Raw genomic sequence first — 18,768 nt, 5'->3', positions numbered from 1 at the left:
GTCCCAAAAGCTATAGCCAGCCAGCCACTCTCCGTTCCGTTCCGTCCCGTCCTCCGCGGGAGGCGTGGGCCCGCCGCTCCACTCGCCGTCGCCGCGCCCTCCCTCCCCGGCGAGCTCCCGCCACGTGCCCCCTCTCCCCCACTCGCCGTGACGTGGACCTCACCACCACCTCCCCGCCCCGCCTCCATATATACCCGTCCCCGCCTCGCCGTCCCCTTCCTCCTCATCACTCTGCTCTCTGCTGCGGCTACCTACCTAGCTGCTCCTCACACTCCCCCCCTCCATCTCCATCGCCGGCCAACATCAGCTCTTGCGCGCATGCCAGCACCGCTCCCGATTCGTCAGCGCCACCTCGATCATCCCCATCCTGTCTTCTAGCTACCTCCCCTGTGCTTCGTTCGTTCGAGACTCGCCGCCACGCACGCACGCAATGCCTCCTAACGCCCACCAGGACGCGCACGGAAGCAACGCCGGCGGCCTCGCCGTGACGACGACGTCCCCTCCGGCGGCGGCGTCCAACTCCAAGATGGACTGCTTCTTGACCACCGCCTGCACGCCGCTCAACCTCCAGGTACGCGCGGCGGTTTTAATTTGTGCCGTTGTGTGTCGCGTCGCGTGAACCGAATCCCAACCCAACATCGTCCATGTCCGTCGTCTTTGTCCGCAGTTCATCGACGTGTCGTACCGCGTCAAGCAGACGACGGACCGATCATCGCCGTCCTCCAGCAAGGCACCACCGCCGGGCGGCCGGATCTCAGCGCACTCGGGTTCCGGCGCCCCCGCGTCGTCGGCGGCAGAGGAGCGGACCATCCTCAAGGGGATCACGGGGGAGGCGCGGCCAGGGGAGGTCCTCGCGGTGCTAGGCCCATCGGGGAGCGGCAAGTCGACGCTGCTGTCGATCCTCGGCGGGCGCCGCCTGGCCGGGCGCCACACCGGGACCGTTCTCGCCGGCGGCCGCGCTCCCTGCCGCGCCGTGCAACGCCGGACGGGGTTCGTGGCGCAGGACGACGTGCTCCACCCGCACCTCACCGTCCGCGAGACGCTCACCTTCTGCGCGATGCTGCGCCTGCCCCGGTCGGCGCCCGGCGCCGCCAAGGCGGCCGCCGCCGAGGCCGTGATCGCGGAGCTCGGGCTGTCGGCGTGCGCCGACACCATCGTCGGGAACGCCTTCGTCCGGGGCGTCTCCGGCGGGGAGCGCAAGCGGGTCAGCATCGGGCACGAGCTGCTGGTGAACCCGAGCCTGCTGGTGCTGGACGAGCCCACGTCGGGGCTCGACTCCACCGCCGCGGCGAGGCTCGTCGCCACGCTGTCGGCGCTGGCGAGGAGAGGACGGACGGTGGTGCTGTCCGTGCACCAGCCGTCGTCGCGGGTGTACCGGATGTTCGACTCCGTGCTGCTCCTCGCCGACGGCAGCTGCCTCTACTTCGGCGCCGGAAGGGACGCCATGGACTACTTCGCGTCGGCCGGATTCGCGCCGGGGTTCCATGTCAACCCGGCTGACTTCATGCTCGACCTCGCCAATGGTGAGTAAATTGACGTCGTGCTTACGTATATTACGCTTCCTTGTTGGCCGCAACAACTTTGCCTTGCATGCATGTGTGTGTGTGTGTGTCTGTTTTTTTTTTCTCTTTCAGTTTTTACATGTTGCCAAAAAGACAAGTGAAAGAGCTAGCTAACCACGTATTCATGTTGATCCCTCTGATCCTGATCTATAGCAGGAAAAGTAGGCACGGCACACATACACACACATACAGTACAAATATCTCTCAATGTCTGTTCTTATATATAGTAACTAACCAGATCAGATTATTATGTGTTAATAAAACACATTTAATTTAAGGACATACTTATTGTGGTAGTGATGCCTAGTTAACACATGAGAGAGAGAGAGGATTACTAGATTGACCAAATCACTAGAACAAAGCAAAGTGAGGCATGCAATTGAGTGATGGCACCAATTAGTAGAAAGAGATATGTGGTCTTATTATTAAGATGGAGCAAGTGGCGTTGAAGTCAGAAGTAGAAGAGTATGTGTTGGTGTGTTCTTGCTCTCCCCTTTTTCTGCAATTGTGATGAGGATTAGATTCATCATGAGACCGGAGACAAGCAAAACACCTGGTGAGTGAGTGTGGAGTGCACCCAACAAACAAGAGAGAGGAGAGAGAGAAAGGGCATGAGTGAGAAGGAAAAAGAGTGGAGAGGGTGAGTAGTGCCTGCCATGCATCCTTAGTGTTCTCTCGCTTTATTATAAATTTTTTTTGGCAAAGCACTTTATGGTTGAAAAATCACACACCTAAGGGACACCTGTCATAGAAGGTGGGAATTAGGGCACTACCACTGTGGCTGAACATCATCACCATCCAACAGAGAAAGTTACACCCCACAGCCACGTACCGTGCCCGCTAACGACCTGATAGCGGGTGCCGGCTATATATATATATATATATATATATATATATATATATATATATAGTCCATTACAAATTATAAATCATTCTGACTTTTGTAGCTACATACATAGATTTTGCTACCAGTTTAGATATACGTTACATCTAAACTCATGTTAAAAGCGAATTAAGCATATGGATCTACAAAAGCTAGAATTAATAACTTATAATTTGGAACGAAAAGGGGAGCAATGATGTTTCACAATCATGATATAGGACTTCTTGAACATCTTATTCCATAGTACAAAGTTTCCGCGTTCTATGTCAAGACTCATATCAGTATGGGACGTGTTATATATAGTGGCTTCTCTGTGTGCTATCACCAAAGTTGAAAGCTCCCGTGTTCCATATAGAGCGAGACTTGTATTGGCAACAAAGGACGCGTCTTGTAGTGCCTTCTATCTATTGTGTGGATTAGCACACGGACTGTCACCACCAGAGACCATACATAGGCAACTCATAAACATCGACAGGCACCACGTACAGGGGTTTGTTAAACAGGCAATTGCTTAACTGTTAGTGCAAAAAATTTGCCCAGTTCCATACACAGACTGGTTTATTGAACAGGGCTATTTGAGCAGTTACTTGTGGTTCTTTTTTTTCCATTCCCTATTTGGCAGTAACCTGGATACATATAAAAATCTCACTGTGATCAACTCATCAACACAAATTAATACATCCTTGTCTAGGATACTACTGCATGCACACACACACACACACACACAGGGGTGATGGATGCATGGAGATCTCCGACACTCGTGGCAGCTTTTAGTTGGATCTGGTTCCTTTATTTGTCTCTCTTTTTATTTTACATGGTGGATAGGTGCATCATTAATTAACGAGCTAATCATATATATGCTCGGTGATTAGGGAGTGATCTGAGGCTATGGATGGATATCCATGCATATGGATGGTTGCAGTCCAAGATAGCTAGCTAGCTCATGCCGGCTTTAGACAGGAGGAATCATTTCTTGGTGCAAAATTGCCCTCTTTGGAGCTGCTGAGGCCACTTTCTCGTCTCCCCCTTTTGGACCTCACCTCTTTTTAATTCATTCATTTGCTCAGTGCACCAGCACATCAAACCAAAGCTAGCTATACCTTGTGTGTGCATCTAGCTATCGATCACACCGTACCCATATCATCTATCCCATGTCCTAGAAGCCTTTCATGTGTCACCACACCTGCTAAGCTTGCACGATGCCAAGTCTGCTGCCTTGTGGATCCACACGCGGCTTCTTGATGAAATGTTATTAGTGGCTCCAATAACGTAGTACGTCCCGGTGGACTATGAGCCACCCGATCGAAGATCGAACGGTCAGCGATAGACATGCACTAGAGGTTGCTTTTTCTCTAAAACACGTCTAGGATTTCAAATCACATTTTGGTGTCAATTATTGGAGCAGTGAAAATACCCCGGCCCTCTCTCTTTTTTGCCTGAATTGGACGGTAGAGGATGCGCTACGTGTACAATTATATATACACATATATTAAAAGAAAAGAAAAGAAAAGGGTAAATAAAGCACTAAAGGGAATGTGTAACATCACATTATCTCGGCACTCGAAGAAAGCGATCATCACAAATTCTCAGGAGCACTATAGCTAGTTCATTCATGTTCTTGATGAATATTATTATACTCTATTATTTATTCATCGTCTTGATAATATGATCTTACCCATGCATTATATATCTAACAGTTTTCGTTTTCTTAAAAATTATTTTAAACAGGTTTTGCTCAAGCAGATTACAACGTCACGGCAGAAGGCGGCAATAACGTGAAGCAGTCGCTGATCTCGTCCTACAACAAGGTGCTGGCCCCAAGGGTGAAGGCCTCCATCGTCGCCGCCGATCACGCGCAGAGTGGCGACGGCGAGCAGGTGCCGCCGCCGGCAGAGAGCTGCAGCAGCACGAGCTGGTGCAACCAGTTCACGATCCTGCTCCAGCGCAGCCTCAAGGAGCGTCGCCACGAGACGTTCACGTCGCTGCGCATCTTCCAGATCATGGCGCCGGCGCTGGTGGCCGGCGCCATGTGGTGGCGGTCGACGCCGGTGGCGGTGCAGGACCGGCTGGGCCTGCTCTTCTTCGTCTCCATCTTCTGGGGCGTCTTCGCCTCCTTCAACGCCGTCTTCGCCTTCCCGCAGGAGCGGCCGGTCCTCGCCCGGGAGCGCGCGTCGGGGATGTACGCGCTCTCCTCCTACTTCATGTCGCGCATGGCGGGGGACCTCCCCATGGAGCTCGCCCTCCCCACGGCGTTCACCGTCGTCGTCTACCTCATGGCCGCGCTCAACCCTTCCCCCGCCGCGTTCGCGCTCACGCTCGCCGTCATCCTGGGCTACGTGCTCGTCGCCGAGGGCTTGGGGCTCGCCGTCGGCGCCGTCATGATGGACGCCAAGCGCGCGTCGACTCTTGTCACGGTGATCATGCTGGCGTACCTCCTCACCGGCGGGTTCTACGTCCACAACGTGCCGGAGTTCATGGTGTGGGCCAAGTACACCTCCTTCACCTACTACTGCTACCGCCTCCTCATCGCCGTGCAGTACGGCGGGCACCTCAAGCGCCTGCTCCCGCCGGAGGCCGTCGACGGCGAGGCCGGACCGGGGGCCTGCGTCGCCGCGCTCGTCGCCATGTTCTTCGGCTACCGGCTTCTGGCGTACCTCGCCCTCCGCCGCGTCAGGAAGTGATCGGTCTGATCTGACCTGACCTGACCTGACCCCCGCCGGCGTCAGCACCTGCTGCTGTAGGTAGCTAGCTAGGGACGTGTCTGTCCATTAACTATTCCGGCTGGCCGGCCGGTAACATTGAAGGCGAGGTCCGGCCGCCGCGCGCGGCGAAACCGATCGACCGGGATCCGTGGCTCAGGAGGGCAGGCCGGCGTCGAAGGAGATGATTTGACCACAAATGACGCGGTTGTTGTTGCATCGGCGTCGCCGGGGATCGACGCGAAGGTCGTCTTCTTCGTTCTCCCGCCGCGATTTGTTTCTTTTTTTCACCCTTTTCTCTTACCTATAAGTTTGGTGGTCAACAATGTGCCATCGATCGAGATGCCTTGTTTGCAAGTGTATTATATATTGATGATGATGATGATGAATCAGCGAGTGTAAGCTCAAGCTGTGAGAGCTGATTTGTTTGGGCTTCTTGATGATCTGGTGATGATCGACGAATTGATAATGAGATTGATTTTTAAAGTTTTAAAATTCAAGTGAATGTACATGCATAACGATTACAATTTACAAGATCGACAGCGACCGATTCCGGCGTGAAAGTGAAACCAAATGAGCTGAACGGTCGAGGAACTCAGGTTCAGCGTTTCTGGGAAAGCTGAGCTGAAAGCCATTGTTCTGTTTCTACCATGTTCTGTCAAGCTTTTGGTGCCACAAATTAAACCTCCTTTGCAACGCCTTGATTCATAGAACCAATTCGATTTCACGTTCTATGCCATGTTTATACCGACCGAATGTGCTGCGAGGTTGTAGCCACACTCCGGATTCTTGCAAGGTACTTTTGACAGAGGAATCGAATTAGCTGCTGCTCTGCTTGGACTCGGAACATAAACCATGTGAAAAAAACTCTTGATTCATTGATTGATCCATGCGTTCGAAACAGGCTTTGAGATCTTGCCGCCGCCTTGTAATCGTGTAAACTAGGCCTTATGGCCACTCCTTTCTTCTTAATGAAAAACAGCCTATCCGATCGCAAAAAAAAAAAGGAGGCAGTGGAATAGCTGACGACGACATGTGTGCTGAGCGGCTTCCGGAGAGATTCCAGCTGAGTTGGTAAAGTCCTTTTTTTTTTTCTTTAAACGTAAGAGTAGCAGCAATTTAGTTAGCTTCCTGACATGGCTGATATACCTGTTCTTCAGCCTGCCTCTCATGCATAACAGTGCTTGCGACTGGGCTGGGTCCATCATTGCACGCCATTATTTACCCTAGGCTGGGTTGGGTGATTAGGACGGCCCATCATTGGGACTCGACTTTGGTAGCCTGTTTCTAAATTCTAAGTACCAGCCATAACCCATAGAATCTGATATGCTGGCTAAACGCGTACAAATTGACATAATGTGAAACAACTTATAAACTCACCTATATGCTGAAATTGATAAGCCTATTTCACGTTATAGACTCGGCCATTGAGGATGCACACATATGATGGAATTTTAGTCTTTGTCACTAAATTTGTAATTTGAAGGGGTGTGTATGCATCCATCCATGGTGAAAACAACCGAACTGCTGGGAGAGGTGAGTTGAGCTCCTCTTTACATGGATTACGGCATCAAATAGATCACCAAGAGAGGATAGTAAATGTTTTGTTTGGACTAATAGGAATATGGAAATGAGAAGGATCGCAATGCAGAACAAAGTAGTTCTATATCGACAAATAGAAATTCACCGAAACCATAAATCTGGAAGAATTTTATAAATTAATAATATAAAAGGATAGAGCACTTTTTTAGGTGACTCAAAACTTGACATAATGTGAAACAACTTAAACGCATACAAATTGCAGTCAGCAGCGCGCATCATCCATGGTTATAGATCCCGCAACAACAAAGGCACATTAAAAGAAGAGTAAAGTCTACCCGGTCCTCGAACTTGTTCGTCTGTGTCATCTCGGTGGCTAAACTTGTTCAGCTGTGTCATCTCGGTCTCTAAACTTAGAAATCGCTCGTTTAAGTTTTCAAATTTGTTCAGTTGTGTCATCTCGGTTTAAACTTGAATTTGAGTCACGTCTGGGTCAAAACAAAGTGATCTAAAAATTCTATATCAAAAAATAATTCATAAATTTTCATATGAACTTGAACAAAGACAAACTTTATATTAAAGTTATAACCCTCAATGGGATCTACAACTTTCTAGTTGAAAAGGTTTTTATTTAAAGTCGTTTAGTGTCACAAAATTTAATTTTAAATTTTAAATTTCTAGATCTAAAAACTTTCAAAAAATATTTTGGGACCCCAAAAGATTTCAATTTAAAACTTTTCAACTACAAAGTTGTGGATCACATTGCTAACTACAAATTTGATATAAAGTTTATCTTTATTTGAGTTCATATGAAAAAGTTATGAATTATTTTTCTATGTAGAGTTTTTTGATTCGCCCTGTTTTGATCTAGATGAGACTTAAAAACAAGTTTAGGGACTGAGATGACATAGCTAAATACGTTTGAGGAGAGATTTCTAAGTTTAAGGACTAGAATGACACATCCGAACAAGTTTAGGTACCTAAGTGATCGTTTTGCTAGTTTAGGGAGCGGCATGACCCACCCGAACAAGTTTAAGGACCAGTGATGGACTTTACTCTTAAAAGAATCTTAAGACTAGGGTCCATGCAAAAATTATTTCTAAGGGTGAGGCATCTTCTTTACCTATATTTTCCAAGGTTTTTGTATGCTCCATCTCAGTGGTTAAGGGGTTACGGACGGTAAAGTTTACCATCCGTCACATCGAATGTTTGGACACATGCATGAAATACTAAATGTAGACTATTTATAAATTAAAAACATGGCTTGAGTGTAATTTGCGAGATGAATTTTTTGAGCCTAATTAGTCCATGATTAGACACTAATTATCAAATAAAACAAAAATAATACAGTACTTGTTAAATTTTAACAATCCCAACTAAACACCCCCTAAGGTACATAACTGCCCCATAAATAGTGGAAGTAGCCCATGCAACTTTCTTGTATGCACACGGACTTCGACCTTACAGGGTGCATGTATGGGGTAATTTTAGTCATTATCACTAAATCTTCCCTAAAGTTATTGGTAAAATATATATAGTGAAAAATAAAAACTATCATTGTTAAGTCTAAGATCTTGTTTGGTACCAGATTCACAAACCCACGATAAAATCTTCTTACCAATATCATGTGTCAGCAATATCGTAATTGAAGGAGCAAGTAGGGGTAGGACGAGATCATACTTCTATCGGAATCAGAAAAAACAAAAACGAGTTAAAAATTCAGAAGTAGATGAAACCTTGCTAGGCATTGGCTACCTGCGTAAACCATCCGTTCAAACATTCAAAATCGAACACCTCCATGCCTGATCCGAATCCATACTCCCATCTCGATCGATATCCATGTTCTAGCTAAGGGCGCTGGGCTGGTTGCCTCTCAAAAAAAAAAAGCCGTAGTGGTCTGGTGGATCTCAAATTGTTAGCAGCTTCCATTTGGGTCATTAGAAAGAGAGGATTATGGTTTGCTAGAAAAAGAGGGATTATGGATCGAGATCACCGGCAGCGAGATTGATGGGATTTAATTCGATCGAATTCGTATTTTTTTATCAAATTTGAATTCGGCTCAAAATTCGGAACACCAAATTCAAAATCAGATCGAAAACGATTTAGGAGCCGTTCGGTTACCATATTTCCGGCCTGGTTTGGCCAGGAATAGTTCCAGCGTTATTCAAAATACTAAAGAAAAGACGGGCCAAGATTAATTCTGGGGCTGGATTGGTGATAACCGAACGAGGCCTTAAACATTTTCAACTGTTTTCTATCTTTCTACTTTTAATTTGGAATATTCTGAATTTAAATTTGGTTTAAACTGAATTTAGTCGCCCATCAGTACTGTCCAGGAAACTAGTAGGCAAAGCCATGTGTGGAGTGCCGCTACCGTTTCGTGTCCATGCTGTTACAGCTACCAGAAATTGGATCACTTTGCTGCTAAATGTCTGATGCCCAAGGGAGTTCTATGAAGATGTATGGTATTCTAGGTTAGGAGTTCTCTATTCTAAAAATTCCAGGATTGACAACACAGGTTGGAAATGACCGAATGGGGGGTTTTGAGAAATCGTCAGTGGAGATGCAGATGTCAACAACTTTGAACAAGAGCTGAAGAACTTAATCGATAAGAAATGGAACTGGAAGATGAACAAGACTGCAGATGAATATCTGGTGGCATTACCTAAATTCTAGACACGTTAGAGGATGGAACTGGCTCAGCGTTCATGCCCAGGTGAACATAGTGTTGATCCTGAAGCCTCTTCAGTTCATCGGACTGGTGGGATTAAATTGTATAAGGTCCCTTCCATTGTCAGAACAGAGGATGCTGTAACTGTAAAGCTTATAGCAGAACTTGGGTAAAGTGGTAGCTGTCGATGAACTTTCACTTACCAGGGGGTTAGGCAGGGTAGGGTGGGTTGAAACTATATTAGTCAAGATTTGAACTAAGACCTTGATACCATATTATGTCGTATGTTCTGACTTTTTCAAACCAAGCTAATTGGTAAGGATAGACAGCTCACTTATACTTCAACAGGATTAGATGGCCCATGATTAGACACCAGCTGTAACTAGAGCTACAGTTCTGAAACCAGGAGCACTCAGCCAAGTTTGACTCGTTCAGTATTTCAGTTCTGTCTATATATGCCACCGGCTCTGCAGATTTGGTCTCAAGGTAAGTGCAGCGAGTAAGCTACATAGTCTGTAGTTCTATACTCTCTTCTCCAAGCTGTGTTCATCGTAGGATACAGATGAAAAAGAAAATTCTGAGAAGCTAGAGACCGACCCCCCCCCCCCCCCCCCCCCCCCCCCCTCGGCCCTTCTCTTGGTATGCTCTTTGGTACTCTTCCTTGAATGTCCATATACATATATACCATTACAGGGACTGTTTTTTGTGCTATTTCTGAGGAACTAATCCAGCCACCACACTAAGACCGAATTCACACATAACAAAGGATTGTTATCTTTTTTTCTTTTGCGAGACAGGATTTTTATCTTTTACACAAGTCAAGATGAATCTATACATAAGATTGGAAGTTTGATATTAGAGTGGGCTTATGAAAGATTGCAAGTTTGTTATAAGGGTAGGCATAATTTGAACAACCTAAATTTGTGTTGAAGTAAGCTCTTGCAAGTTCCTGTTACTTTCCGTTCTTTCCAGAGGAGTGCTTTTTGTTCATGTATTCTCCATTTTTTCTCAGTTTCTTCTCTTATATGTTAGGTCTTCTGACCCCTGATGGAGGGCTTCTGCTTTTAATCGAAAGCAGACAGGATTCCGAGTACATTAAGTAGCGATTCAGTTCGTGAAAACACAACAAACTGTGGATTGTTTCAGCAAGCAGGAGGAAGCTATTAGCCTTTTTTTCAATTTTATTATATCCGGACACCTAAAAATCGAGGATTCCTTCCAGGGTAAGGGCTTGCCACCTTAGATATCCTTGTTTTTGTCAAACATTACACAAGACAATTGCATATTTATATGGAAAATTTTGACTCAGAACTGACTAACATTATTATTGGCGATGGAAATTATTGACCTATATTGAGTACAAGTCTACTGACCACAGAATTGTCTGCTAGCGATTTGGCTCCGTGCCCATGTCATGTTGTGTCTAGCTAGTCAAATCTTTGTAATTAGAAATTCATAAAAAAAAACTACAGTGGGACTGTGGGAGTGGTGCCTACTAAACTGCTATCTCCTTTCAGTTGCTTATTAGTCTCTTTTCCATATCCTTTAAGAGGGAAGAATTTTTATTTAATACAGTTGCTTTTCTTTGGCTGCTCCAGATTGGGCCAGAGATTTTCCTGAAAAATAAGATTGGGAAAAATCCATCTGGATTTCTTTTTTTTAAAAAAAAGATATCTGGACTTCTTTTTTCTTAGAAAAAAGAAAGGTCTGGACTTCTTTACCTGTACGACCGCACCACTATGGTTGTTGTCACTCTGCCAACCAGTCCATGGACATGGTTCAGTCCTAGCTAAAAGGTTTCTAAATAAAATCCTCCAAAAACATAAGAGCTGCTCCAATACTCTTTCTAAAATTGAAAGATCCTGTAGCAGTCCATCCAAATAATTAAAATTTTCATAACTTTTTGTCTTCTAGGTCCCACAAGGCCCATCCCATCTAAGCCCAGGCTATTGTGTGACCTAGGGAAAAAATAATTAGGAATAATTTAATTATTTGGATGGCTGCTTTGAGATCCGTGCAATTTTTAGAAAGAGCAATGTTGGAGCAGTTCTAATAAAACCATCATTCAAGATCTATATGCAAGATTGAAGTTGAGTCTTGACTCATGAGTAGGGATGCAAGTTCCACTTTGTCTTGGATCACCTGATCGACCTAAATTTTTTAAAAATAAACTAAAATCTGACATGTGACAGTATTAATTTTGTTAGAGCAATGAACTAAGAGTGACAAGCCACATAATTAATTAGTGGGCCAAAACATTGGATACCAAATTGCTTCCTACTCATGAGTCTTATATCAAAGCTATGCCAGTGATAGTGAGTATTGTCAACACGTACGGCTGTCTACAGGTTTAACCAGGACATTATGACTAACAAATTTTGTCTCATGTCTTCAGATATCATTAATTAAATGAGGATATTGCCTATCTTTCCTATCTGATGGGGACAAGTTGCGGATCATATCATTCTGAGACTATGAAGTATGAACAAGACTATTTGGTTGCTGAAACGCACGTATGCTAACCAAATGAGATAAACTGAATGTTATGCTGATACTGCACTGATATCACACACATTTGTTTCATATAGATGTAACTGGTGAAAATGGCTGCGGTCAAGTTCCTGCTTCTCCAAGGACCAGCCATAATCTGGCTGTTTCTGATCCTTCACATGCAATCCATTTCCTCCCTTCAAGCTAAGAGATCGAATGGAAAATGTATCGCAAGTGAGAGGGATGTGCTGCTCTCACTGAAAGCCAGCTTATCAGACCCCAGGGGCCAACTCTCATCATGGCATGGTGAAGGCTGCTGCCAGTGGAAAGGTGTTCAGTGCAGTAACAGAACCAGCCATGTTGTCAAACTCGATCTCCATGGTGAAACCTGTTGTTCTGACTACGCACTGGGAGGTGAGATGAGCTCCTCTTTAGTAGGATTACAACATCTGGAGCATTTAGACTTGAGCTGCAACAACTTCAGTAGCACAAGCATCCCAAAGTTTATTGGCTCCCTTAGAAGTCTAGAATATCTTAACCTTTCCTATGCGGCATTTGGAGGGAGAATACCTCCACAACTTGGTAACTTATCCAAGCTTGTCTACCTTGATATCAATTCAGCTTGCTGGGGCTATCACCACTCTCTGTACTCTGACAGCCTTTCGTGGGTGTCACGTCTTTCATCATTGAAGTACCTTGGCATGACTTGGATGAATCTTAGCGCTGCAGTAGACTGGATTCATGCAGTTAGCAGCCTTCCTTCACTGGAAGTTGTTCATCTCAGCGGCAGCGATCTAAGAAACACAATTGCCAGTCTCAGTCATTCTAATCTAACCACGCTTAAGGTGTTGGACATTGGATACAACTCTTTCCACACGACGATGTCTCCTAATTGGTTTTGGCATATAAAGACGTTGACTTGTCTTGACCTCACATCTTCTGGCTTCCAAGGCCCAATTCCTTATGAGATGGGAAATATGACGTCACTTGAGCAACTTTATATAGGTTTCAACAATATTACAAGTACTCTACCACCAAATTTGAAGAATCTATGTAACTTGAACATTTTAGATCTTCCATCGAATAATATTACTGGGGGTGTAGGTGATCTGATAGAGAGGTTGCCTAAATGTTCATGGGAGAAGCTGTACTGGTTGGATTTTTCTCGTAACAAAATTGGTGGGAACCTGCCAAATTGGTTAGAGCCTCTAAATAATCTGAGTTGCTTCAATTTTTATGGTAATGCTATCACGGGCCCTGTGCCATTGTGGCTAGGTCGGTTTAACAATTTAACTATATTAAATCTTGGTTCTAACCGCCTGGTTGGTGAAATATATGAAGACCACCTGGAAGGATTGGCAAATTTACAAGTATTACAAATGTCTGATAACTCTCTTTCCATGGTGGTGAGCTCAACTTGGATTCCTTCATTCAAATTAAAGGTGCTCAGTTTCAAGTCTTGCAAGCTGGGACCTGTGTTCCCAGCATGGATTAGATGGCAAAGGAGAATCGATGTTCTTGACATTTCAAATGCAACCATAGCTGGCAATATACCCGATTGGTTATGGGTCGTTGTTTCAGCATCTACCTTTTTGGACATGTCAAATAATCTACTAAATGGCACACTACCAACAAATCTTGATGAAATGATGCCAGCAGCAAACATGATTGACCTTAGTAGTAACAGATTTACAGGTTCGGTTCCACGTTTTCCAAGTAACATAGAGTATCTTGACCTCTCAAGAAACAATTTATCAGGGACACTACCAGACTTCGGAGGCCTGATGAGTTCAGTAGACACAATTGCTCTTTACAACAATTCAATCTCTGGCAGCATACCATCTTCATTGTGCCTGGTGCAATTCTTGTACATATTAGACCTGTCAGGAAACATGATATCAGGAGAGGTTCCCATTTGCATCCAAGACTTTGGCCCTTTCAGGTATATGGCTGCACTTAATTTAAATACCAATAATCTTTCAGGAGTTTTTCCGCCAGTTCTTCGGATGTCACAAGGTTTAGTTTTCCTTGATCTTGCATATAATCGATTCTCTGGAAATTTGCCAAAATGGTTACCAGATAAGTTGTCATCCTTAGCATTGCTACGATTGCGGTCAAATTATTTTTCTGGCAATATTCCTGTTCAGCTTGCAAAGATTCAAGGACTTCAATATATAGACCTTGCATCTAACAACCTTTCTGGTCAAATACCTGAATCTATAGTGCACTTGAATGCAATGGCCCAATCTTTCGGATATAGTCATTTGCTTGATGGACTCGAAGGATTTGGAATGGGCGAGACATACCCTGTGACGGGTGATTACGATGATCCTTATAGTGCTATGATTTTCTTTACAGAGACCATATCAGTGCTAACAAAAGGGCAACAGCTAGAATTTTCTCAACAAATCAAGTACATGGTAAATATTGATTTATCATGTAACAATTTGAGTGGAGAAATTCCTCAAGGGATTACTGCTTTGGTTGCTTTGAGAAGCTTGAATCTATCTTGGAATCATTTGAGCATGAGAATTCCCAATAATATTGGTGGTCTTAGGGCATTGGAGTCCCTCGACTTGTCACACAATGAGCTATCTGGAGAGATCCCTTCAAGCATATCAGCTCTAACTTCTTTGAGCAGCCTCAACCTCTCTTATAACAATCTAAGTGGAAGAGTACCAACAGGAAATCAACTTCAGACGTTGGCAGCTGATGACCCAGCATCAATGTATGTTGGAAACATCGGTCTATGTGGGCCTCCACTCTTAAAGGTTTGCCCTGGAAATGGGAAAAATTATTCTCTAGTTGAGCATGAGCAACATCCGGACAATGGGGTGATGAACTCCATCTACCTGAGCATGATTTGTGGCTTAATCTTTGGTCTCTGGGTGGTCTTCTGCATTATGTTGCTGCATAAGGGACTAAGGTACTCATATTTCCTCTTCATCGATTACTTGTGCCACAAGGTGTGCGTGCATATGATTGTGACATGGAACTCCTTGGTGAGAAGGTAATAGTTCTTAATGTTTTTTAACTAGTGGTGGCGTGCATAAATGATCTATGTACTTGTAGTTTTTGTATGAAGCACCAGCGGATGATTCCCTCCATATGTATTACTTATGTGTACACGACGGCACAAATGTATCAATCAGTGACGATTCCCTCTATATATCCAAGTGCAGTGTTTGATGAGTCAAAATATTAATTATTTTTTTCATAAGGACAAACTTCCATTTTCTAAGTTCTCAGTTAAGATTGAGTTACAACCGTATTTTATTCATGCAGGACTCTGAAACTGTGTCTTTGCTTAAGCACATTTGAATTTAATAGCATTTGCCGTAGATATTGTAACATCAAAAAAATTCGAGAAAATCATGAACAGACATCCAACATGATGCAAGGTTCTTTAGAAATTTGGCATTGGGATTGCCTGAGTTTTGCTCCAAAGTTTAGAATGTTGTATCCTGCTGCCACCTTGCCATATTTTGTAGGGATTTTTTTTTGTCACCCTTGAAGATTTACCAAAACGTCATACTAGGTTATCAGGAAGTGCCATTCAATATTTAATCATTCATTTGAGGTTACCACTTAAACTATTGGATACATGTACATGTGAATTGTGATGTATATGTACCTCATATTTTAGTATCCTGATATCCATTGATATTGTACACTTTTAACTATTGTGACAGTAATAAATATATTTCAATTTCACTACCATTACAGTCAGAAATGTTAAAATTCAACAATTAGCACAGAATGCGGCGCTAGCTCCCAAGAGTTGCCAGCAAGTAGTTAGGCCCATTTGGCACCACTGTGTAGTTGGGCCGGCATGTGCGTGTTCCTCATTGTGGCCCATCTGCCTCCGTCTCCCCATCCGTTTGGTTGGTATGGACACCTGATGTTGTAGTGCTGACATACAATTACGGAGCCTGTTCACTTAGCAGAAAAGTTATTATTGAAAGCATTGTTCGCTGATTTGTAGCGAGAGAAAAATAATGCTGAATGGCTGACAGATTCGGCAAATAAGCTCAAGCAAACAGATTTTTTTTTTAATTTAAGAACATATCATGACATGTATTTCATTAAACAGAAAAGAATTTGTTACAACGGTTTAGATTGTGGTAAACCTAAAAGTACCAAAATCCAAGCCCCCCAAGATTGTAATTACATGAAAACAGTTTGCGACCTAGGGGCTGTCAATGTCAAATCGCCTGCGAGCATCCAGTGCCGTTGAAAGAGTGGTCGGGCCGGACCATCAACACTGCTGTTGTTCTGGCCAGATGCCATATGGGCCAATACAAATATTGGGCCGGACCATCAACATTGCTGTTGTGCTAGAGAGCTCCGCGTAATCCAAAACTAAAATCACACTCTTTTAACGACGATGAATGTGCATATTATTTCACTGAGATTGTTACAGCCTTTGTGAGTGGAGGCCCACATAAACCAGTGTTTCCAACATAGTTTGATGCTGGGTCATTAGTTGCCAGCGTCTGAAGTTGATTCCCTTTTGGTATTCTTTCGCTGAGATTGTTATATATAAGAGAGGTTGAAGCTGCTCAGAGAAGTTGGATATGATATGCTTGAAGGGATCTCTCTCCAGATAGGTGGTTGTGTGATAAAGTCAAGGGATTCCAATGCCTTGAGGCCACCAATGTTGTTTTGGATTCTCCCGCTTAAATTGATTCAAGAAAAATTCAAGCTTTTGAAAGCAACCAGAGCACTAATGCCTAGAGAAATTTCTCCAGTCAAATTGTTACACGATAAATCAAGATTTACCACACTTTATTTCTTGAGAAAAGTCTATAGTTGTTGCCCTTTGCATTGGTTACCACTGATATTGTCTCTGTATAGTGAGTCAGAACAGTACCATCAATAACTGTAACGCCTAGTTCATTTCCTATAACTATATCCGTAGGAGGAAAAAATTATCGTCATGTTCACTATGGACTCAGGTATTTGACTAGAAAAGTTGTTGTAATTGTAAGCAAGGTCAATATATTGATGAAGCCCTTTAATCTTCGTAAGTTTAACACTACAAAAATTATTGGACAACAATCCAAATAGCTATGCTAGGTATGGGAACTCATCCGCTGAAAATGCTAGCAAATTCCAGAAAATCTGTTGCATGCACTTGATCTAAGCTTTCAAACATATATGCTTGTTGGTTCCTTCACAGAAAGGTCCCTGCATGGCTGCATCTTATCTGAAACCGCTGAATTCTTAGTGCTGAAACTAAATTAGGTGTTTATGAGGCTGTGACAGTTATAAATATATATTTCGATTTCACCTACGATTACAACTGACGTATGTAAGTTCTTCATTTGTTTCCAATGAAAAATGTTAAAATTCAGCAATCAGCAGAGGATTCTGCTACCGGAGAAGCAGTGCCAGCCGTCAACCACGGGAGCGTGTAGCCGCTGGCGCTGTGGGAGGACCTGGTGCCGCTGTGTGTGTATCTTTATGGGCCAACATTACAAATATTGGGCTTTAATGGCCTACTAGAAAGGTCTGACAGCAGGACGAACCTTTCCGTTAGACCTTGTTTAGTTACGGAAAGAAATTTGGATTTGGCTACTATTACACTTTTATTTATATTTTGTAATTATTGTTCAATCATCGACTACCTAAACTTAAAGAATTTATCTCGCAAATTACAGACAAACTATGTAATTATTTATTGATTTATCTATATTATATTTAATGTTCTATGCACATGGCGTAAGATTTAAGGTGACGGAGAATTTTTAAAAATTTTAGAAACTAAACAAGGTCTGAGTTTCATCCAAAAAAAATTTCACCTCCATTCCATCATCGAATGTTTGGACACATATATGGAGCATTAAATATAAATAAAAATAACTAATTGCACAGTTTGCATATATTTTGCGATACGAATCTTTTGAGTCTAGTTAGTCCATGATTGAATACTAATTGTTATAGTTAGAAATATTATATGCTACAGTACCTAAGAATCTTTTCCTTTCGTGAACTAAACAAGGCTTTAGTTGGATCAAAGCCCAAGCTCATCCCCCTACCTAGTAATACCATTTTATTTTTATTTTTACAGGATTTGTAGTCCTATAATCCTATTGCTTTGTATCATGTCTCTCTCAAAAGTTTTCATGTCAAATAAATACATGTATGATACAATACAAGTCACCTAATGTCATATTTGTTCCATTAAAAAAACATAATGTCATATTTGTATCGTATAAATTTGGTCAAAATTAAATATATAGCTTTTGATTTAGAATTGTGCTCGAGTTCAATTATTTGTGGACGGTGATAGAATTACACAACAATAGGCTGCACCTTTTGTAATATGACGACTGTCCGTGTATCGTGTATCATATTCATATCTCTATATGAAGTTATATAAAGTCATTTTCCTAAGGACCGCATCTTCATCTCATCTCTATCCTTGCATGCACTCGATCGGTCACTAAGCTTAACATATGTGCTTGATGGTTCCTTTATACTAAAGGGTGCCCGGCCTGCGCCTTAACTGAAACTAACTAATAGTACTTAGGCCATGTTTAGTTCACCCCGAAATCCAAAAAGTTTTCAAGATTCTTCGTCACATCGAATCTTACGGCACATGTATGAAGCATTAAATATAGATAAAAACAAAAACTAATTACACAGTTTGTCTGTAAATCACGAGATGAATCTTTTGATCCTAGTTAGTTTATGATTAGATAATATTTATCAAATAAAAACGAAAGTGCTACAGTAGCGAAATCCGAAATTTTTCGGAACTAAACAAGGCCTTAATCAAAAAGAGGTGTTCGTGTGGGGCTGCCACAGTTAGAGCATCTCCAAGAGCTTGGCTAAAATAAGTAGCTAAATTTTAATATTTAGTCATTTTGTAAAATAGATAACTTCTTAAAAGAGAAGAAGTTTACAACAGCCTTGCTA

At 43.2% G+C, this 18,768-nt stretch overlaps 2 protein-coding genes across 2 annotated transcripts; both read left to right on the top strand.

Moving 5' to 3' along the window:
* Positions 228 to 5,630, top strand: LOC8079723 (ABC transporter G family member 25). The gene is made up of 3 exons (XM_002450370.2): positions 228 to 571; positions 668 to 1,523; positions 4,174 to 5,630. The coding sequence occupies exons 1-3, from the start codon at positions 431 to 433 to the stop codon at positions 5,124 to 5,126; spliced, it is 1,950 nt and encodes a 649-aa protein (XP_002450415.2). The 5' UTR covers positions 228 to 430; the 3' UTR covers positions 5,127 to 5,630.
* On the top strand, positions 10,137 to 15,015 carry LOC8079722 (LRR receptor-like serine/threonine-protein kinase FLS2). The gene is made up of 3 exons (XM_002450369.2): positions 10,137 to 10,285; positions 10,387 to 10,577; positions 11,750 to 15,015. The coding sequence occupies exon 3, from the start codon at positions 11,958 to 11,960 to the stop codon at positions 14,856 to 14,858; it is 2,901 nt and encodes a 966-aa protein (XP_002450414.2). The 5' UTR covers positions 10,137 to 10,285; positions 10,387 to 10,577; positions 11,750 to 11,957; the 3' UTR covers positions 14,859 to 15,015.

Source organism: Sorghum bicolor, chromosome 5 (assembly GCF_000003195.3).
Source record: "Sorghum bicolor cultivar BTx623 chromosome 5, Sorghum_bicolor_NCBIv3, whole genome shotgun sequence".
In the NCBI taxonomy this organism is placed as follows: Eukaryota; Viridiplantae; Streptophyta; class Magnoliopsida; order Poales; family Poaceae; genus Sorghum; species Sorghum bicolor.
This window is presented reverse-complemented; position numbering and strand designations above follow the sequence as displayed.